The sequence below is a fragment of the Astatotilapia calliptera genome, chromosome 14, assembly GCF_964374335.1.
Source record: "Astatotilapia calliptera chromosome 14, fAstCal68.1, whole genome shotgun sequence".
Classification (NCBI taxonomy): domain Eukaryota; kingdom Metazoa; phylum Chordata; class Actinopteri; order Cichliformes; family Cichlidae; genus Astatotilapia; species Astatotilapia calliptera.
The window spans coordinates 5095212-5117924 of record NC_137435.1 but is presented as its reverse complement, the minus strand read 5'-3'; the positions used below and the strand labels follow the sequence as shown (position 1 = coordinate 5117924).

Here is a 22713-nt window from a genome sequence, read left to right as displayed (position 1 = left end):
GAACAGAAAGACAAATTATATTCTTCAGAATTGGCGAGCACCTTGTGCCAATTTAGTCTAACTGATTAATAACTTTACCTGAGGGAGAAATAAAATGCAAGCTGTGTTAAAAATAGTTGTGAGGAAAAATATTAATCCATCCATTCATCTAGTGACAGAATGCAGAAATCAAGCTCATCTGACAGGAATTCACTTTTCTCAGTGTTTCCAGTTACTTTTCTTCTTTCGATTGCTTTTATGACTCACTGTAGCGGATCATCTGTCTCGTTCTCACCCTATCACTAGCATCCTCTTCTGTCACATCAACATGACACACTCTGCATGTCCCTCCTCAATACCTTCTCTTTTCCTTCTGCCTGGCATCTCCATGTTCATCATCCTTTGTCCAACACATTGTTGAGGTATGCAGTCATTAATTATTTTATCACTAATAATTGCAGTTTAACATTCTTAAACTGAAAATAGATCCATTGATTAAGAATATATATGGATTAAACAACAATCATAGAAGTACAAGTGAAATCAAGAAGTACAGGGTCCCGTGTACAACATTTATTTTGAAGTCGATAAGCGGAAGTTCAGTTCTGCTAAAGCTAGCTTGATGCTATTGGCTGCGTAATGACAGGAGGAGGCGGCAGGTGAACGATTAACAGCGTTCACTTTTCTCCGTCCCGCCTCTTTAAAAATAAATAAACTGAAAATTACTGTGAGCGGAGATGTTCCGCAGTGACTGACGGGCTCCAGTTTACACATAAAAACCATTATTTCATTCAAACTGTGGATCAACACGAAAGCGCGCCGCGGGAGTTTGGACTTAGCAGGTAGGCTATAAATAACTGTCGGTTGTTGTGGATCTGAAATGAGGCGCAGCAGTCTGTGTGAGAGAGACATCTTTTGTTTTTTTTATTGTGTTGTTGTGCAGGAAGATGTTTCTGTCTTGTAGCTGCAGCAGCCGGTGGTGTTTAGACTCAGTGGACACTTTTAAAACTGTTGACAAACACACAGCTGAAATGTGCTGTTGAAATGTGACGCAGCGCTGTTTGTGTCCAGCAGCATTTTATTATCACCAGCGTCCTTATAAAGGTTGGAAAAGACACTTAAATCCATCATGGCTGCTTGGACAGATGGCCAGACATCCAGTTATAAACACATGGGCGGATTATGAGATACTGGGGCCCTGGGCACAAACATGTCAGAGCCCCCCCAGAGGAACTGTCAGAGGAACTACAACCCCAGTGGCTGCCACTGTGGAGGGATAGGGTGGCACATGATACACACTGGTGCCCAATGAAAGGAGCCGCCAAAAGAAGAAGCAGCTCTTGTTTGTCCATGTAGAAGTGGATTTTCTGTCTTGTCAACTTGTTTCTATTATACATTTGTTTTTCTTAATCTTAAAAGTCTTAAAAGTGTGATCCTGTATTAATGCAGTTGATGGCATGACATGCAAAAAGAGGTGTTTAATAGTGACTAAAGTGACCTTCATGTTGTTTGTTTGCTTGTGAACCCTCGTATTTAGCTCCAGAGCCTCACTTTGCTTCTGTGTGTGATCAGAAAAGAGGAAACTGAAAGCTATGAGTTTTTCTTTGTGGTGAAGTTGCTGACAGCTGTGAATTGTGTTTCTGGGTTTTCTCCGCAACATTCCTGTAGCGGAGTAGCCAAGTACTCCCTGACAGTGCTGAATTACAGTGTTCTTTACATTTTTAATCCACTTTACATAGAAAAAAAGTGCATTCAGTGAAACCAATAAGAAATCTGCTTCTGTGTAGTTTTAGGTTGGAGTTACCTGTGAAAGGTAACTCTCCTCACACACTTTGCTTTGAGAATTAATCACATTTAATACTGTTTAAAACCAGCAAGCCTTAAAGTGGACCGAGTTAACACAGGATCTGCTTTTATTCAGTCTTACTGACCTTTCACTGAGAACGAGTAGGTCTTTGTGTGGACACAAAGACCTACTCTATTTACCTTTGTAATCAAATTCAAATTCAAATTTTATTTGTCACACACACAACCATACACAGTATGACATGAGGTGAAATGCTTGTAGCTGTGCAATGCAATGCCCGACCATTAAATGACAGTGGTTTTACAGTATTTACAATTTACAGGTTATACAAAATTTACAGATTTAACTTAGAAATTTACAGTAAAAAAATGTGCAAATAGCAGAAAGAGATTATAAATTATAGGAAGTGTGCATGAAGAAAAACCAGAGTGCGTGTGGTGATGTGATGTGTGTGGGAGAGTCCAGTCCTACACCTGGTTCAGGGCCCGAATAGCCTGGGGGAAGAAGCTCCTCCTCATTCTCTCTGTTTTGGCTTTAAGGGAGCAGAAGTGCTTCCCAGACCTCAACAGTGAGAAGAGTCCATTGTTGGGATGGGAGAGGTCCATCATAATCTTCCTAGCTTTGGTCTTGCACCGCTTGGTGTAGATGGACAGCAGGTCAGGGAGTTCTGATTGAATGATGCGTTCGGCTGAGCGCACCACTCTTTGCAGATCTCGTCTGTACCTGCTGTATTTATGTCTAGTGGTCCCTCACTCAGCGTTATTGTGGTTTTAATTCTTTGACTAAATAGAGTCTAATATTTTGAGACTGTTTTCTATAAAATGACTATAGCAGAAACGATTTTGACTCAGGAATCTCAGCTAGAAGATGAAACACATGTCAACATGTAGGTATGAATGAGACCTACAGGGTGATGTGACCCTTGAAGTTTCCTGAAAAAGCAGCAGACATGGTCTTAATGAATCATCTATTGCACTATAAGTCAGATTCTGAGTGGTTGTTCCTGTTTCCGTTGGTCCCAAAGCTTGTTGCTGTAGTTCTGCCACAGCCCTCGCACTGAGGGACCCTTCAGCAGGCACGAGGCTGACTCATCAGAGAGTCACTCCCTTCATGGGGCTGGATTCAGATTAAACAAACATTATCAGAGTTTACTTTTGCTTGCATTTTTCACAGACCTTCCATGTAGTCTATTTATCCACCAGCTGTGTCACGTATACACTTCACCAACAGCACTTTTAAATTATGCTTTAAGCCACCTTTCATATTTTAGAAAATCCATCTGTGTTTACTATTGCACTGCTGCTTCTACTTCTAGTACTTCAGCGGCTTCAGTTACTGCTGCTGTCAGCTTCTGTTATCACTTTTACTCATAAATATTTCAGCTGCATGTAGCACTGATCCCCCTACAGCTCTCACTCTGCCGTTACTGCTAAATAAATGCATAATAAACTCCCACTGCAGATAATGCTGTAACGATGTGCTGTTCTCAGGTCGGTCGCAGTGAGAAAAGGAACCTCGGAGCAGCAGCCATGTTGTCGGGGGAGGAGATTCTGTGTAGCACGCAGCAGGTGATCGCAGGGCTGGAGGCGCTGAGAGGGGAGAACCGCAGCCTGCTGGAGAGCCTGCAGGAGGCGCTGGAGAGCCGGGCGGTGCCAGAGAGCAGCAGCGTTGAGCAGGAGAAGACCAGCATCATCCACCAGTCGCTGGAGAGGATAGAGCTGGGGCTGAGTGAGGCACAGGTACCACCAGGAAATAAAGAAGCAAGCAGTCGCAATGAAATCTTGTGTCACACGTCTTTGTCTTCAAGCTTTTTTTTAAGGCTGAAATGGAAGAAAATAACATTCCCAGATAATTTAAAATTGAACTTCTTGTACTTTACATATTAAACAAAGTGATTTTTTTTTATGAAATAGTTTTGAGTTTACGTTTAGTTTTAATTATTTTAACTGACTGTGTTTTTATTTGAACAAACAAACGTGTTTAGCTTGCCAGGCGCAGTTATTTTGAAAAAGAAAAATTAATTTTGAGACTTGCATTTCTGTCATGAATGGTTGATGACAAACTTAAATGAACTGACACATAAAAATATCTGATGTCTGTCATTTTTTATTATTATTTTTTATTTATTTATTTTGTTGTTGTTGTTCCTGTTGGTGTCCCGAGACACTGATGACTGTTTTTCCTTTGATTTGTTTTGTCTGAAGCCGGGCTGTTGACAAGTTTTGAGCTCATTTACTGAAGCATAGTCGTTAAGTCACTGATCTCCCTTCATGGTGCACGCAGTCTTCTTTCTGTTGTTTCTGTTTCTGTTGGGTTTACATTTTTTTACATTGTCGTCAGGTGATGATGGCGTTGTCAGCTCACCTCGGTTCTCTGGAGGCAGAGAAACAAAAGCTACGAGCTCAGGTGAGTTTGTCGAAAAGACCTGTATACTTGTGTTGACACTCATCATAGGCTGCTTCATTTTCCCTTTTTAAATGTTTGTTAAAGCAAACATCTAACTTAGCATTCACCTGTCATGGAGGCAAATTCATATATCCGTCTTTAGATTCAAGATATGAAGCATCATATGTCTCGCCGAAGAAGAAGACGTCCTCTTCACCAAAGAAACAAAATGCAAAGGAGGAAACGATGTCTTAATAAATTGTCTTCCTCTCCCTGCTCATCTCACTCAGGGCTGTAACACATGCGCATAAACATGCTAATCTAGTCCTAATTTAGTCAGCAGATTTGTCTTGTCACACTCCTTTTACTCCCTCCACCACAGTAGTTAGAAAAGCATGCTTCACACCCGGCATTGACAGCTGAGGTAGACAGTGGACTGACAACCTGCCACAGAGGGGGAAAAACTGCAGTCTGGGGTCACTTTGCTATCTGTAGAAAACTCGCTACAGATGAACAGCGGCAAGAGCTTTTGAAGTGACTTGGATGAAAACATAACTGCAAAATATTTAAATGGCACATATTAGTTTTTTGTTTCTTATGTATTGATTATTGTTGATATTTTTCAAATATGTTAAAATAGAAGGTGTACAAAAGCTTTTTTTTTTGTAATGAAAACTGGTAGAAATATGCTGGCGGGATGTGGCTGAATGTAATGTTTTTGATCTCTCTTGGCTGACTAAAACATGTTTGTCCTACATCGGCCACCGTAGCTTAGATTAGCACTCGAAGCGCTAAGAAAACAGGATTCAATTGGCTGCAATCTGCATTCTCCTGATATCTACTGGTGAAAACGTTACACACTGTAACTTTAAGCATTTAGATATGGCAGTGTCTCCGTTTTTGTTGCATGGCTCCTTCATTCTCTTGCCTGTTTCCTTCCTCTTCTCTTTGTTATGTATCATCCTTGCTCTCATTTCTGCATCCTCCCTCTCAGGTTCGTCGTCTCTGTCAGGAGAACCAGTGGTTGAGGGATGAGCTGGCTGGCGCTCAGCAGCGGCTTCAGGACACGGAGCAGGAGGTGGTCACCCTCGAGGAGCAGAACAGACACCTGCAGTTCATGTCCTCCATACGCAAGTATGACCAGGATGAGCCGCCTCTGGTGAGGACAGAAAACATGCTAACCCACATATGTCTGCAGAAGAGTCTGTTGGTATTTACCAGCCAGCTGAGAGTTTGAGTAACAACAAACAACCTGCCCTTCAAGATGAGTAACAGGGAGAGTCAGCGCTTCGCTGTGTCAGCACAGGAATCTTAACCATGGTGTTTGTGTGTATATTCATCAAATTAATATGCTGAAAGTTTGTCTGCAGCTGGAGGTTTGGAGGACTTTACTAAAGCTGTTGTAATTATATACTGGGCAGAAGGACGTCATGTCCCATCTCAGCAAGTTTAGCAAGTTTTTGCTGATGTGTTGGCAAACTGTTTAAGCTCTAATGTCATAGAGCAACATTAGCATTCATTTGGATTCCAGCTGGTTTGCATCTGATGAATGCACCACCAGTTTTCACTCTCTCTGCTTTAGCTTCACTCAGCTGCCTTCCTGTCATTGCCAATTAGCGTGTAGGACAGTGTGCAGTTGCGGGTTTATCAGAGCTCGCTGACAAAAAGCAGCTACTGAAACGGATGAACCATATAGTCAACTTTTAAGCTTACCGTTAGTACTGCTGTCTTCTAAGTCGTGCTGTGTGTGTTTCTTATTTCAGGATGACAAAGACACTTCCTCCAACAAAGAGTCTCTGGATGACCTCTTTCCTGCTGAGGATGAGGAGCAGTCTTCGAGTGAGGCTCTTCTAGGCTTTGAAATGTGTTTTTATTATCGTTTTGAACACCTCCCTGTCTCCAAAATGACAAAACCCTTTTTTTGATAGATTTTTTTTGGATACAGAGGTGGTGTTGAGTAAATGCAAACTGTTTTTAATTTAAATTAGTCAATACATTGAGCGCCACTCTCATCGTGATTTAGTTTGAGTGCTTTGAGAAGTGTCAGCGTTGAAACTGGAGGCAGATACTGGTTTACATCTTCACTGGGCATAGATAAGCTCAAGGTGTAACTGTTGCTTCTAATCCTGATATCTGAGTAACTGCTGACACACAACAAACGCATTTTATCAGCTTACACATGAATTTAGAGCGCATGAAGGTGGAAGCATGAAAGCGATCTGTGAATCTCTGTAGTGTGAAATACGACGCCAGTCTGAAGTTATCTTTTAGGACAGCGGCTTCCTTTTAGAAAATGGTGAAACATGAGTACGCATCGCTACCTCCTTTGACTTTTGTTTTTTGACAGCGTTAAAGCCTGACAAAAACTTAAAGATATAAACTTTAGTGTTTTTAGAGGTTAGACGACTGCAGGTTGAGTGTGAGTGACCAGGGAGAAAAGATGAAATGGGAAAATTAAAAAATTTCGCCTGCATTTATTGTTACGCTTAAACTTTTCTATTATGATCAATTTTACTTAATTGCCTAAATAGCAGTGCAATTATGCAGCCAGTTTTCATGTAATACATCTTTATTTGGGCTTAACACCATCCATCCATTCGTCTAAAAAATAGTTTTCATCATACTTTATTTGTGAGACATACAGTATAGAAAACAGGTCAAATTAAATATTAGGTTCCACCCTGCCTTGTTTTTGGTCCTCTCTGTTAGACCTGTTAAAATGATCCAAAATGGAACTGGGCCCTTCTAAAGTCAGCATGGTCTTGCTTTTATTTGTTTGTTTGTCGTTTAGTGTCCCAGCCTCACCACAGCAGTGCAGCAGCTGCAGCCCAGCAGGGCGGCTACGAGATCCCCGCCCGCCTTCGAACGCTCCATAACCTGGTCATCCAGTACGCATCCCAGGGACGATATGAGGTCGCGGTACCGCTGTGCAAACAGGTGGGAGGGGCTTCCACTGTCCTAACTGTTGCTAACCAAAACAAATTGCCTGACAACCATTTAACATGACCTCATCGTGTCTCCGCAGGCTTTGGAAGACCTGGAAAAGTCCTCTGGCCACACCCACCCAGACGTAGCCACCATGCTCAATATACTGGCACTGGTGTACAGGTGATGTCAGTTAGCATTGCAAAAGCGTCTGTATTGGTATTTACAGCTACCGCGGTGGCACTATCAAAGCTGGGTTAACCATTCGAGGTCTTCCAGACGACTCAGAGTTCATGCTTTATTTGTTCCGGTCGAGTACGTCATGTGACTCACCTTCAGTTCAGAAATGTCCTCGCGGCTTTCGTCTCGTCTAACCCATCAGTGCCGTTTGTCTAGCTGGTGCACGTCGTTTCCTTCAGCTCTGCCGGCAGAATGATGCACTTTAAATGTTAAATGTCTTCAAATGTTAAAGACGTAATGATGCTGCAGATAAAGTGATTTATTATTCAGTTTTAGATGGAAAAAATGGTTTGTTGTGCTTGTATCAGTTGAGGTAGGCGTATAAATGCTTTTCCTGCCCGGTTTGAGCCGAGCGTCCCGTGTGGTGTGCAGTAATTGAGCGGATCAGCTTCTCTGTCATCAGCATTATATTGCTCTGACTGGTTGTGGCTTTGACTCTGGCTTGTGATACCTGGCAAATTTGAGGTTTAATAAAAGTTTCTTGTAATAGATGATAGATTATCTGAAACTCTTAGAGAGGAAGTGTCCTTAACAAGCCAAACGCTTCTCACTGGGTGAACAGTGTGGTTTGTGTTGTTTCCCTACAGAGATCAGAACAAATACAAAGAGGCCGCCAACCTGCTGAACGATGCTTTGGCCATCAGGGAGAAAACTCTTGGGATGGACCATCCGGCTGTAAGTTACTCGGCTGCACTGGAAGAAAACTTATAATGAGGCGGCTAAAACTGGTTTCAGCGTTCTCTTTCATCAGCGTAAACATGAAACATAAAACCTTGTGGGTTACAAGAATTTTGATCCTCATTTGTTGTTCGTTGCTTCTGACATGCCTGACCTGCAAATATTGGCTCCCTTTGTAGTCATTTCATGTGGTTTAGACTTTAGTGAGTGAGCTGGTGTGTATTTGTGTGTGTGCGTGCATGTGTGTATGCAGGTGGCAGCGACGCTCAACAACCTGGCAGTGCTTTATGGGAAAAGAGGAAAATACAAGGAAGCAGAGCCGCTTTGTAAAAGAGCTCTAGAGATCAGAGAGAAGGTAAGAAAACACCTTTGTATTACAACAGATATCCCAAATTCCTACTAATAACTCACTTTAACCTTAATCTAACCTAGATTATGGATGCCCGACTTATAACAGACTAAATGTTTTGCTAATTTACTTCCATCCATCCATTCTCTGCTGCTTATCCTTTTCAGGGTCATGAGGGGGTCTTAGGGTAAGAGGCAGGGTACACCCTGGACAGGTCACCAGTCTGTTGCAGGGCTAACACATAGACAACCATTCACACTCAGGTTAATTGGAAACTTTAAATTATCTGCATGTCTTTGGACTGTGGGAGGAAGCCGGAGTACCTGGAGAGAACCCACGCACAGGGAGAACATGCAAAGACCCCAGTCTGATGGTGGGATTGAACTCCGGAGGCAACAGTGCTAACCACTGTGCCACCGTGCTGCCCTTGCTAATTTACTTAAACATCTAAATATGTCCTCTATCTTTCGATGTCACAGAGCTGAGTGAGCAGGCATCCCCTGTATCACATACTGGAAGTGTTATGGAAAGAGTAACTGGTTGATCGTCCCTCACCGTGCACCTTTTTTTTTGTCGCCTCCTCAGGTTCTCGGTACAGATCATCCAGATGTGGCCAAACAGCTGAACAACCTGGCTCTGCTGTGTCAGAACCAGGGGAAGTACCAGGAAGTGGAGCAGTACTACGAGCGCGCTCTGCACATCTACCAGAGCAAGCTGGGACCAGACGACGCCAACGTGGCTAAAACCAAGAACAACCTGGTGAGAGGAAACCTCGTTGTCTGGATTACTGAGGCTGTTGTTATTTACGATATTATTATTTTTTTCAGTCATCATTTAACCCCCCCCCCCCCCTCCCTCTCCCTCAGGCATCATGTTATCTTAAGCAGGGGAAATACAGACAAGCTGAAGCTCTTTACAAAGAGATCCTGACTAGAGCGCATGAAAAGGAGTTTGGGTCTGTTGAAGGTACAAACAGATTACTTCATGTAACTGCTCATGTTTATGTAATTGTTCTCGTGACACGATGACATTTTAAGAGCGTGAGATAACCACAAGGGATCAGTTCCACCACTGAGTACTGAGAAAACTACCTAACGCTGGCATAACACATTCATTTTTATCATTTTAACATGAGCTGTGATTCATTCTGCTCAGTTTTAGCTTTCTGTGTTGTCTTTGTGTATTCATGTTGAATTTGGCTAATGTACCTTTTTTAATGTTTGCATGATTCGCATTCAAATATACCCTATATTTACCCTATAAGCCCCAGAGTTTGTCCTTAGGGGCTTCTCTGACAGCAGATACATGACACATAATAGCTTCTTTGCCTCATATACTATTTCATCATATAAGTCTCAGTCAGACTCTGTGGAAATCTGTCATTTTTGTAGTTTTATTTCAGCAGTTTTCATATTTTTTAAATGTAGGTCTGTCTCAGTCTTTCTGCAAAAACAGTTTTATTTAGATTTTTTTTGTATACTGTACAGTTTTATATTGTTCTTATCGTATTAATGTCCAACTGTGTCCAAAAAAAGAAAGAAACTTCAAATTTCAATGTAAACAATTGCTTGTTTTATGTCTGTTGTCCAGGTGACGGGCGTCCCAGCTGGTCCGGCGTGGTGGAGGACGGCGGGTCCACACAGGACGGACTTAAGCGCAGTGGCTCCTTCACCAAACTCAGAGAGTCGATCAGGCGAAGCAGCGAGAAACTGGTCCGAAAGCTGAAAGGAGTCGGAATGGAGGAAACAACCCCAAGGAATGCTGGGTAAATGCTCTGTAAACAAGGTGTTTTAGCTCCAGCTGAATGCTGAAAAGCCACCTGATGAACAGTTTGTTCTGCCCCGTTTTCAGGATGAAGAGGGCAAACTCTCTGAATGTTTTGAACGTTGGCGTCAGAGAAAGTCAGGATGGCAGCGAGGTGAGCAGACTGTTAACCATACAGTCTGAAAACCAGAAATCTGCAAGCATCTCATGCACATTTAAGATAAACGTCACCTCTTAAGACACATTTTGTGTTTTTTTTTTTTGTTGATCAGTCGAGCCAGCTGACGGATACTCGAGGCCTGAGCTCCAGCACTCAGAGTCTGATGAGAAGAGGCTCACTCGGTGGGAACAGCTAACGCAAAAATAAGAATATCCTCTAAAAACGCAACACCTTTCAAAGATGACGATCGGCACAGAGCAGTGTGTTTAATCAGTGTGGGAACATCAGGCCTGAGTGGATTCATCATTTTTAGTCTTCAAGGAAAAAAAGATAATTGACTCGACTAAGATGCTTCCAAAAATCTGACTTTTAAAATTAGTTTGTTTCATTCTAAAAACGCACAATTTCAGTTTTTTCTTTTTAAAAAAAACAAAACAAAACAACAAAGCATAAATAGAGGGCTGGGTCATGTGATGAATTTTAACTTGACGTTATCGGAATTGCACTATGACATTTTCTTCCGGATCACTTGAAGTTTTAAATCCCGTCATTCCTGGTTTTAGGTTCAGTTCTATGATTTCCAGTTAACTTTTGATCTTGAACTCGTAGGACCTGGCGTCCACATATGTGGACATCACATTTTGGGTTGTCTAGACCACAATACAAAATTTTTCCCCAATCAGCTCAAATAGCAAACAGAAATTAAAAATGCATGCCATGAAAGAGTTCGCGTCTTAGCAGGTTAATTTTAAGTTGTGCTAAAATCACTTTAATCTAGCATTTCCCCTGCAGACTGTGTTTTTACACAAACGTGACCACGTTACACTAAGGAAAGCGGCAATCTGTAGGTTAACATTTGAACTATGGGAAATTTTAAGACACTTCACTTGATGCTTTGATACTAAAGATCATATTTTTTAAATGGAGTTGTTTGTAATTTGAGAAGCAGTGCAGGGATGTAAAGTTCTTTACACAATTTTTAAAATGTAAAGTGTAATTTTACGTTCGAGGAAGATGATAAGCTATCAAAGTTTACACTGTTTAAAGTAAAAAAAAAAAAAATGGTACGTGTATTTTGCCTTTAAAATGTGCTGGTCATGTATAATTTATATTGTTAGACTGCTGCGTTATTGGACCAGAAGTCCTGCTCGGACATGATGAAAATAAGGAACAACTTTAAAAAAAAAACAAAAAAAAACAAGTAGGAGCAGTTTCAGGATTCCAGCTGTTGGTTTGCACCTTGTGAAAACAAATTGTCTTTACAAAAGCAAATATTTGACTTTTTAACTTAGTACTTTTTACAGTCAGTACTTTTGCACATATGTACATAGGTAATATCTTCCAACTGCTTATGGATGTAAATCATTCTCTAAGGCTACGTTCACACTGCAGGCGAACGCGCATCAAATCCGATTTTTTTGACCCTCTGCGACCCATATCCGATCATGGTGTGACAGTGTGAACGGCACAAATCCGATATTTTCAAATCCGATCTGGGTCACTTTCGTATGTGGTACTGAATCCGATACATCTACATTATTATGTAAATAACAAAATAACTTAAAGCAAAAATTGGGAAACGTCAAGTCCGAAGTCTTTATATTAAGGGCCATCAGTCAAACAATATTGTTTGCTCTGGGTCTAAACAGAGCGCGTTGTGTGTGACATCTTCTTTTGTGCATGCGGGTCGCTTTGAGCGTTCACACTAGAGCGCGTTTGCTGTCTCATTTTATTTGTAGTGTGAACAAGCAGACAAAAAAAATCAGATTTGATCAAAAAATCGGAGTTGAGCATTAAGACCTGCAGTGTGAACGTAGCCTATGTTCAGTATTTATTGATTATCCGTTTGTTGCATTTTGAATTTCAGATGTGTAAAAGTCTCCTTAGGTTTTTTGCTGTGTGCCCAAATGTCAGCTTTGGCCTGATAATATTAAACTGGTTTTGAGGTCGAGATGAAAGTCTTTACCGAAAGCCGCCGTGTAGATTTATACAATGTTTCCAAGGCAAAGCACAAGAACAAGTAGTAAAAATAGCAGCGGCGGTACAGCTTTGTAGCCAAGTTGAAAATGTTTCTGGCAAACATCACTGATGTCTAACCAGGAAAGTAATCAAATCATGAGACAACCAACAAGCAATGAGAGAGGACGGGTGGATCGCTCAGCAGCCGAGTGATACATAAATATGATGGTGCATTCGAGGCTTTCACTCTACGCTGGTAGAAGTAGCATTATCAACTACTGAGGTAGCCTACGTTTAGATATTGATGTAGTCTTCTAATGTTACATCTATGCTTTTCACTGAAATGCCTGAAATCTACTACTACAAAAAGATTCAAATAATGTGGAATGTCATTCTACTTTCTGATATTTATTAGAGATATTTTTTTAAACTAGTTGAACTGAAGAGCGTTGAATAACAAGTTTTACACAAACCCTAACACCTGAGAATTCTGATAATAGACTGGGTCCCTGAAAGCAGCATTACCACCTGATCCATGAAGATTTTCATTCCATGAGACTCCTCGTAGGAATCTTGTTTTGCATTTACAGTGGTAGAAGACAGCCACTGCAGTCTGTTTAAAGGGCTGAAGTCGCACCGTGTTAGCTGCTGTTAAACGACAGTCTGTTACAAGCTGAGTGAAGCACATGTAAGAATGTGGAAAAGATGAATATTTGTTTTATATTTGCAAATTTGAGCTGTAATAAATTAAACTAAGCCACCGATAACCCTTGTATATGTGTGTTTTCTTTCCTCTGTTTGTCTGAAAATGTTTTCAGGGTTTCATAAATTAAAGCCCTTTTTTGTCTAAATATTAAGATCAGCGAGTGATGGATGAACACTTTCAATTCAAACACTTCCCACAGAAGAAAAACACAAGTCAGCTGTTAAATACAAACATTTATATTCCAGCTTCCTGGTTGGAAAACAGTATAAAACAGCATTTATGTACAGCTGCAGTAGAAAAGGAACCTGACAGTATTCTTGTCTGTATGACAGACGCTGCACAGACACCAGTGTTAGTGTCACATCTCTGATGCAACACGCTGACCTACTGACACATTTCACCAATCAAAAGAAATTAAAAAAAAAAACTAAATGAATTGAAACTTCTGCATCACGGTAATGCTGAAGACTGAAACACGCACATTTAGAACTTAGTCAGTGTATATTTGTCTTATTTCTAGTCAAAATTATCTCATTACACTTAAAATAAGACACAATCAGCTACAGGGCAACATTTCAGTAAGCTAAAGGAACTTGTTTCAAGACAGTGAATCTTGAAACTAGAGAAAAACTAGAGATTTTTCACTTGTTCCACTGGCAGATTTTTTCACTTAATACAAGATATTTTAGCTTAAAATAAGTGAAAAAATCTGCCAGTGGAACAAGTGAAAAATCTCTAGTTTTTCTCTAGTTTCAAGATTCACTGTCTTGAAACAAGTTCCTTTAGCTTACTGAAATGTTGCCCTGTAGCTGATTGTGTCTTATTTTAAGTGTAATGAGATAATTTTGACTAGAAATAAGACAAATATACTTGGTAAGATTTTGAGTTTTTGCAGTGTGTTGCTGGATTTTCTGTAGCATGTGCATCTGCAGAAGCAAAGGCTTCTTCCTTTGATTAATAAAGGGGAAAATAAGTTTACTGCTCCGTACTTCAGTGAAAAGCTGAACAGAGTACTGAAATATGTACTTAAGTGGTTCAAAGGTCTGCAGATGGTCTACTCTGCAGACCGAGTGCAACCTTAAATACTGACTGACCCATGAGCGGCTTTGACTGAGGCTCACATCGTTGGTGTGGGAGCGGCTCTCCTGTCAGAAGTCATTACTGTCACCAGCAGAGCTGAAAATACTTTAAATACTTTTACAGTATTTTTACCACTTGGGGAAAAACAGACACTTAAAACATAATTCTGAGTTTTTCCTTCCTAAAGTTAAGGTGGACCTACCCTTTTAGAGCCGACCCATATTTAACCCTAGTCTGGTGACAGCTGATGACTCGGTTTATGGTGCTGCTGTGGTGACAATGTCATACGGTTCGTGTCACCTTCAGGTCTGATGAGCAATCTGAGTGATTTTCTGCAGCATTTCCTCCGACTCCAGCTGCTCGAGAGTCAGCAGAGACAAACCCAACTGGTCCTCCTGGAGAGAAAGAGAGAAGCAAGCATGGCTGCCTGGTCAGCTGTTGTCCGGAAACGTCAGCGCTCATAAGAGCTGTGCAGCTCCGTGCAATTCAAACTGCTTTACAGCAGCATTTATTCATCTGATCAACAAAGTCAGGTGGCTCATGATCTCGATGGCAGTGGGTTGATTGTTCTGGTGCCAGAGTTGTGCCAGTAAACAATCACACCAACAACTCGTCAGACACTTTAAGATTAATTTGCTAGATTATAAAACTTTTCCCCATTTAAGGTATTAAATTATAACATTAAGTTTCATTTAGCTTCAGAAATGAAGCAGACTCTTAGACAAGAGGACAGATGTTTGAGCCAATCACGGGGAGAAGATCACTAAACCCACTGCTTTGCTCCTTTTAAAGCCAGTGAGTTGTCCTGTGTTTGTTTACTCGTTGCAGTGGTGCTTGTGATGCTTGGCCGGTTGTACCTGTCTGAAAGGCTGAGCCATCTGCCGCAGGAAGTGCTTGGAAAGCTGCACGGCCTCGTCCACAGTGAGGTTCAGACTGCCGTCGTTGATGTGCTCCTGAATCCAGCGGGGTAGCTTCCCACGTTTGTCTGCTCGTGCATAACGCTGCAGAGCACAGAGGAGGTTAGTACAGGCTTCGCTCAGCTACTCCAGCGTCAAACTCGAAGGACTGCTGCTGTGAAGCAGAGTGTAGAAGCCTGGAGTACTGCGGCAGGATCAGACAAATATTCAGACACACCTTGTCAGCAAAAATCATGAGTCCATAGTCAGTTTTGCCTCGGATGGCTCTGCCTACGCACTGAGCCGCGTGGCGCATGGCGTCAAACGTTAGAAAGTCGTTCTCCCTGATCTGAAACTGATCCCGAAGGTACTCCAGCCGAGCCTGAGTCGAGTTACAGAGAGAGAAAAACCCTTAGGGAATCACGACAAAACTATCCAGACTGAGAAAAGGGAAAGAACACAAACTAAAATGTGTGGTTTTGTTACTCGTTTGATAATATAAATCCTTAAATAGCAAACATCACACAAAATATGAATAGATTTAACTTTCTGAGCTTTGACCCCACACAGAGGTGACTCTGACCTTTAGGATGCGGCTCTGCGTATAAACATACGGCACTCCAAACATGATGACAGCACGGCCATAATGGTGCACTGAACAGAAAACACAACGAGACTCCGAGTCAGCGACAAAGCGCACGTTTGCTTCACCTTATCGTCTCCAGCCACGCAGGACTCTTCTTCTGCTGTTTGCTTTAATTTGTCCTGCTGGAGCAGCACAGAGCAACTCGATGACTTACCGAAATCGATCCCTTCAGACACTTTTCCTCTGGCCACAGACAGGAGGATTGCTCCTCGGCCGTTCTCACACGCCTAAACAGCAGAGACAGAAAGGTCAAAGGTCAAAGTCTGGTACCAACACAAAAGACCTGAACATCTGTTTGTTTGTTCACGGCTCAATTTATGATTTTGGTCTCTTTGTTAGTTAAATACTACTACAATAATGGGTCTGACCTCTTGGTATTTCTCCAGGGCCATGCTCGTCTCTGCAGCATCCTGAGTCTCGATGAAGATCAGCTTGTTTCTCTGGATATTCTCCAGGATACCCTGCAAGCGAACGTGACCCCAGAAACAACAAAAACACACAAAATTAATTTACTGTTAATATATTAGCTACTAAACGGACTGGGATTAAATAAGAGAATGCTTCTTCCTGCTCATTTTTGAACATGTAAAGTTATCTACTGTGATTATTTTTCTCTTTATGTTTTATTTTGTTTGTGTTTTTTTCCTTCATTGTTCTATTTTTTTACATGTTTAAAATAAAACCACTTCACAGATTACAGAAAGATATGTCAGATTTCTACAGCTTCACGAAAGAAAAACGGCGGTTGTTTCAGTTACTCAGATGCTTGTGGATTACACACACTGACCTGTTCATACCAGGACGCCACGATGTTCTCCATGTAGACGTAGCTGGTGAAAAACGCCACAATCCCATCGGGAACGATCGCAGACATCTCCAGAAGCAGGTTACCATAATTCCGAATCACAGCTGGAGAAGCAAACATGAAAATTATCTCGTTACATGTTGATGAAAACACAGCGTTGTCATTTGTAGTTGTACGGCCTTTGATTTGAGAGGTCACGCTCAAATAGCACAAGTTATTTTTACTAACCGAAATCTTCTCTGGTCTCAAACTTGGAGCTCAGGGCCACCTGGTCGTTTCCTCTGCCAACAATCTGTGGAAGACAGAAACAAAGTGATGGAAATGTTTATGTTTCTCTCCTCTTTTTGTTCATGTCTCCAAGGTGGTGCTGCTTTTGCGACTCCACCCAGGACCACAGTTGGGTTTTTTTTCATATTAAGTGTTGTTACAGACCAGAGGGCAGAGGCAGGTGCGCGCCAGTGTCATGGTGAAGGACGCCATGGTAACCGGGCGAAAGTCAAGGATGCGGGGATAGATGTCCAGGGGGGAAAGTGTCTGAAGAGAGGAGAAACATCAGGGGTAAGATGGTGAAATTAGATCAGGCTTTCATTTAGATCCTTCGAATCAGATCTTTCATTTCAAAGGCTTCAAAGAGGCGATGACCTGATGTCTGTTGACTCAGGAACAAACGAGGTGCTTCTAACGGCTTCACTTAGACGTTTAAAACTAAGAACAAGACACTGTAAGAAGGAATTCAGACTCCTGCACATGTAAGAAAAACTCAGCAGTCACACGTGTCGTTGAATAAACAGCAGGATTATATTTCAAGACAGAACGTGTTGAATGGAAGTTTTACAGTATTATGATGTTATTATCGGAGGTCTGCAGGGAAAAAAATGAAGCGAGAACTTCACCTAATTTTGTTTCAAAGAATAAAAAGGAAACTTGATTACTTCACTCACTGTGCGGACGTCACCAGATTGTTTTTGTACCTTTAATGAATAAAAAATGTAAATTAAATGTCACCGGACTGAAATGAGCAGGAAGTACGCACCCCTGAGGTGATGACGACTGACTGGAATCTTTGGAAAACTGGTTTGATGGCTATAGACGGGTCCATGCAGCTGAGAGGGGAACAGACAAACACACTGACCTGTGATACACAGATATCAACCTGGCATCTCCTTTTGTGTTAAAACGCTTTGTGTAAAAGAATGAAACTAAATGACAGTCACAGGTAATCTCCTCTGCAGACGGCAGCACATGAACTTGTTCAGAATTCATTGTGCAGCTCACCTGAAATGCAGCACGGGGTTGGCGATGGTCGGAGTTCTGTCTTCAAAGGGCTCGATGATGATGGTGAAGCCTTTTTAGACACAGAGAGATACTACAGATCATAATCCAACAGCATCTGCGTTTATTAATGCCACCGTGTTACTTGGAGTTGAACAGAGGCGGGACTTTTTACTACCTTGGCTGTAGGTGCTGACGAGAGTGGCGAAGTTCGAGATGAGAGTAACAGCTGAGAAGTCTGCGATGTCGGCGATCTCCAGAGTTCGAAGCAACGACTGCAACCGCTCTGCACAAAACCTGGAGATACAAGGAGGATGGATCGGTGATAAAGAGACGGGAAACAGAAACAACCAAGAGACTAAGCGAGGCTGTTCGCATTCGCAGAAAAGAAGCTGAAACTGACCTTAGAGGCTTGCGGTCGATGCAGACTTTTTCGAAAATGTCTTTAAGGAACTGCGGCGCGCTCTCCTGTACGACGTGTTGGACCCTCAGACGAGACTTCAGATACTCCAGGAAGCGTCTCATGAAACCTACAAAGTGCTCGGCTGTACGAATAGAGCCAGGCACCGCCTCTGACAGAAAGAGAGGAGGATAGTTTGTGCTCATGTCTACAATAAGATTCGGCTCTTCATCTAAACCGTCCAGAAAGATTACAGTTCCAATGTTTGGAGTTTGATGCGGACGGAGGACTTAATAGAGACAACTTGAAATGCTTACTACCAAACTCTACTTCTAAACCAGCGCTTCAAAATTTACTCTGAGCTGAGAGAACAATTAAAGGAAAAACCTTGAAGGATTTCATCAGGCAACACCGGATTTGCGAGGTAGATGTCGGTTTCTCTCGCCACATTGGCTTCCTTCAGCCCCTCCACCAAGCGTCTGTACTCCTCCCTCAGCTTAGCAGCATCCGTCTCCTTTATCCTATAAACACAGGCAGATTACAGTAGCTTAGATTAATACTCATTCGTAAGATTTCCTTATTTTCTGTCTCTTTAATCTGTTCTGCAAAATTACAGCCAGTAAGAGGAGCAAAGACGTTCCAATTATTGGTGCAATCTTTCATTCGTTCAGGAAAACATGGATGCATTTCCATGTTGCAAGTGATGATGCAAGCATTACTTGTGTATGGTGTTCTGGAGAGTGTCCACGTTGGTCTGACAGCGGTCCAGCGTTCGCCTGGTGATATTTACGCTCATGGAGTCGATGCACACGTTGTCTGAGGAGAGAGTGAAAGAAAATATGAATTATTTTAAATAATTACTGTAAACAAATTCCTAAAATAGACAAATACATTCAGTTAAATGCACCGAATGTGCATATTAGACTCAGATTAATTGCTCACCGATATTATGAGCCTCATCAAATACCACTACAGATTTCTTTGCCAGCTCTTTAGACACCAGATCAGCTATCTTGGGGTCCAGCAGGTAGTGGTAGCTGTACACCACAATGTTGGCATGCAGGATCTGAGAGAAATCAAGAGGAAACAAGCTTCAAGATACAACATTAAACTCTGGATTATTCAGTAATGAGAAGCTGGCGTGTTATCATTTATTTTCCAATTAGAGCAGCCAGTGAGAAAAATGTTTTTCCTATAAAAGCATGCAAACAGCATTTTACATGTAATAAAACACTCAAAATCTCATTCATGTTCATACACATTACATGGTCACGGATTTGGCGTTTTCACAGTAACTCACTGAATAGCGAGCCAGATAGTAAGGACACCAGCCCTTCCTCCTGCCAAAGGCCTTGAGGTCATCAAGGTTGTAGATGCCAGCAGGAAGAGGCACCTGTCGGCCGACTGAATCGAACTCCTGCAACACAAACCAGGTTTTCCTGTTTCCCAGTTTTCAGGCATTGCAAACCTACACAGTTTGTATCTGAGACTCATAAAACTTTATCAGTTCCTGAGTTCATGTAGGCGACAGCCAGAAAGCAAAAACACTTTTCTAATCTGCATATCTGATGGTGTCGAGTAGTGGCTGGATTTAGATTTTCAGGCTGATTAAATGCTCCTAACTAATCATGTCGAGCCAGTACGTTGTAATCATCCAGCACAGAAATGAAAAGATTACTAAAGAATAGAAACCTGAACTTGTTTTTAAACTTTTAATCCATAAAGATCAAACCCCACCCGTTACGTTGAAGCCTGATGCTGTCATGTCATCAGCCATTACAAAAAACAAAACAAAAAATAACTTCTGCTTCTGCTGAAAAACACCATCTGATGTGAGTTCTTACCTCGTAGAAGCGACAGACGGGCAGGTTGGGGTTGCTGTGATGTTGTGCGCGGACGTACGATGCTGTCAGACTGTGGCACTTCCCATCGACTTCCTTACCGAAGCGCAGAGAGCTCACCTGTGTGAAGACAAGCGTGTCGGTCACTTTTGAAAGGAGAAAGCTGAATCCTGAATCGCTCCTCTGGCTTTGTGGGATGCAGGTGTTCATACCTCAGGGTGGATGCAGAGGTTCTTCCTGGAGGAAAGAGCAAGAGCCAGGAAGTTGTTGCTCTCTCCTGTTTCTTTAGTGTAAAACTCCATCAGCTTCCTCAGCTCCTCCACAACCTCATCGGAAAGAATCAAACACAGTCTGAGCTTCTTCTTGTTTAACTCAAAAAGAAAGTTACACAGTAGAAACACGCTTCACTGACGACTGATTTGACGTCCACTCACCTTCTCGATCTCTGGAACTGTTCTAGAGCAGTAAATTAACTTGGTGACCTCCAGAGGGAAAGCCTGAGAGAGAGAGAACATATTTACATGCTAATCTGCCACCAGCTGTTAGTATGAACCGTTTATGAGAGAGGCTGAACTCACCCTTTGGTAGGCCACAATGAGGGACAGTAGAGAGATGGTCTTCCCTGTTCCCGATGGCATCTCCAAGACTCCATGACCCTGAACGGGAACAGGTTCGGTTAACACAGAAAGCAGCAGCTGAAAGTAAACACTTTTAAACACGTGTGTGTGTTTGTGTGTCAGTGGACACACTGTACTTCCCTGAAGGAGCAACACAATACGACACGATGACACAAAAGGTAAAATCTGGACTAAACACTGTAACTTTAGGAATCATCTCTTCACCTCCAAGGAAGAAAAGGAGGAAAAAAGTAACTCAAATTTCAAAATACATACATGCATGACTGGAAGAAAAATGTGAACTTTTCTTTAACTGGAAACAGCAAAGAGCAGAAAATATGATCATCCTAAATAACTGAAATAACAACTGGATAAAAAAGATGACTCGTCTTCCATCTTCTTCAGACCAAAATGAATTTATCGCATCGCTTCCTCCTCTGTCCCCAACAGCAGCTGTACAGGCTTCATATATCACATGTCCTCCTTCACCACATCCATTTCTCTGAGTCCTTCCTCTTCTCTCCTGCCTGGCAGCTCCATCTTCAACACCCTCTGACCAATATATCCACCATCCCTCCTCTGCACACGTCCAAACCATCCCAGCCTCTCTAACTTTGTCTACAAACAATCTCAACCCTCTGATGTATTCAACTGTAATCTAACCAGCCTGGTCACTCACAATGAAAATCTCAACATCCTCAGTTCAGCCTCCTGTCTTTTTTACGGTGCCACCGTCTTCAAACCAAACATCATACCAAGTCTCACTACCATCTTGTAAACCATGCCTTTCACTCTTGCTGATATCATTCTGTCACAAAACACTCATCTCCATGCAATCCACCTCATCTCCACTGTTCATTACTCTCGTTCACACGTGTCATCCAACCCAGGGTATTTGTGTAGATAGGAGCACTGTGCATGAAAACCACACCTTCAGATTAACCTCTAACGCCACCCACCTTGGCATCCAGCGTCCTCTTCAGCTCCAGCATGTAGGAGTACTGCTCGGGGTAGATGTAGTCATAGGGAAAATACACCAGCAGACCCTCAATGTTGAGCCTGCAAGGAAACAGCAACGATGTTAACAGTGCACAGCAGCTGTACAGGCTTCATTCTGGACTATCTTTAAGCCAAGTATGTGTGAATGAGTGCGAGACATCTAAAATAAAAGTTAAAACAGTGATTTGGATAAACTAGAGCCACAAAACTCTGATTTTATGTGGACTTGGCTCAGGTATGTCACAGTTGCTGGAAACGCGCTAACACTGAAAGCCCATGTTGTCTGTTTGTACTCAGTAAAACACTCACTTCATCTTCACAGCACGTTTAGCGGAAGCTCCTCTTCTTTTTACGTAACTTGTGTTATTTTAAAACAGTCATTAAAATTTGAATGTGCGCCAAAAACACAAAACAAAACGCCGCATTAGCAACGCCACAGCCTGCTACAGCATTTAATTCTTCTTCGTTTATCGTTTGAACGCTATCAGACGGATTACCGCCCCCTGCAGGCCAAAAGGAAAACTAAATACTCCTCTGTAATGCTTCGAAGTTACATTTAAAACCCGTTATTTAATCAGTTTATAGTTATTATCGCCTTTTATTTATTTTATTTATGTATTTACATTTAGATTTGACTACGACTACTTCAACTGGAAGTGTTAGCCTGCTGCTATCGACGCTAACTTTGACCACATGCGAGTCATAACAATTTCATTTCCGGTGAATAGTTTGAAAAAGAAACGCTAACATAAATGGTATACTGTGTTGCCAAACATCGACACAAACAGCTGTTACATCTTACTGTGTAGCTGTAAATGTGACTTTTCGGTCGTCTTGCTTGTTACGTTATAGTTGTAATTCACAGCTGTGCTTTCTCCATGCTTTCGTTCATTATTTGGGCTTCAGCGTCTACAGCAAAGGCATGCATGTGTTGGGTAATTTCATTATATTTTGTGTTATTTGGAATACCCTATTATATAACTTTATTTTCACAAGCTTTTCCGGAAGTAGTTCTAAGTCAGCTGCATTAATGAGATTTTAGTCATTTTAAAGAGTTGCCATTCCAAAGAATGACCACACGGGGGCAGCACATGGCAATAAAATCGCCCTTGTGCACACTAGAATCACTACAGTCCTTTCAAAATACTCCTATTGGGATGAGTTTTTCATCCGCTACCAAAACAAAGCAATCTGAATTCTCAGAA

The 22713-nt window shown here is 41.8% G+C and overlaps 2 protein-coding genes across 2 annotated transcripts; one reads left to right on the top strand and one right to left on the bottom strand.

The window, feature by feature from the left end:
* Positions 1 to 598: 598 nt before the first annotated feature.
* Positions 599 to 13013, top strand: klc3 (kinesin light chain 3). Its single transcript, XM_026193245.2, has 14 exons — positions 599 to 821; positions 3277 to 3525; positions 4127 to 4192; positions 5166 to 5330; positions 5935 to 6010; positions 6963 to 7108; positions 7197 to 7279; positions 7924 to 8011; positions 8268 to 8369; positions 8949 to 9122; positions 9230 to 9329; positions 9954 to 10128; positions 10215 to 10281; positions 10400 to 13013. The coding sequence occupies exons 2-14, from the start codon at positions 3316 to 3318 to the stop codon at positions 10481 to 10483; spliced, it is 1536 nt and encodes a 511-aa protein (XP_026049030.1). The 5' UTR covers positions 599 to 821; positions 3277 to 3315; the 3' UTR covers positions 10484 to 13013.
* A 159-nt stretch (positions 13014 to 13172) lies between these two features.
* Positions 13173 to 21996, bottom strand: ercc2 (excision repair cross-complementation group 2). The gene is made up of 23 exons (XM_026193292.2): positions 21818 to 21996; positions 21469 to 21568; positions 20471 to 20548; positions 20327 to 20389; positions 20105 to 20218; positions 19896 to 20012; positions 19352 to 19468; positions 18994 to 19117; positions 18771 to 18867; positions 18439 to 18572; positions 18055 to 18223; positions 17830 to 17948; positions 17655 to 17724; positions 17413 to 17482; positions 16812 to 16913; positions 16608 to 16671; positions 16362 to 16483; positions 15943 to 16035; positions 15729 to 15801; positions 15512 to 15582; positions 15167 to 15310; positions 14890 to 15033; positions 13173 to 14427 (listed from the first exon to the last, which is right to left on the bottom strand). The coding sequence occupies exons 1-23, from the start codon at positions 21820 to 21822 to the stop codon at positions 14335 to 14337; spliced, it is 2283 nt and encodes a 760-aa protein (XP_026049077.1). The 5' UTR covers positions 21823 to 21996; the 3' UTR covers positions 13173 to 14334.
* Between the last annotated feature and the right edge of the window lie 717 nt (positions 21997 to 22713).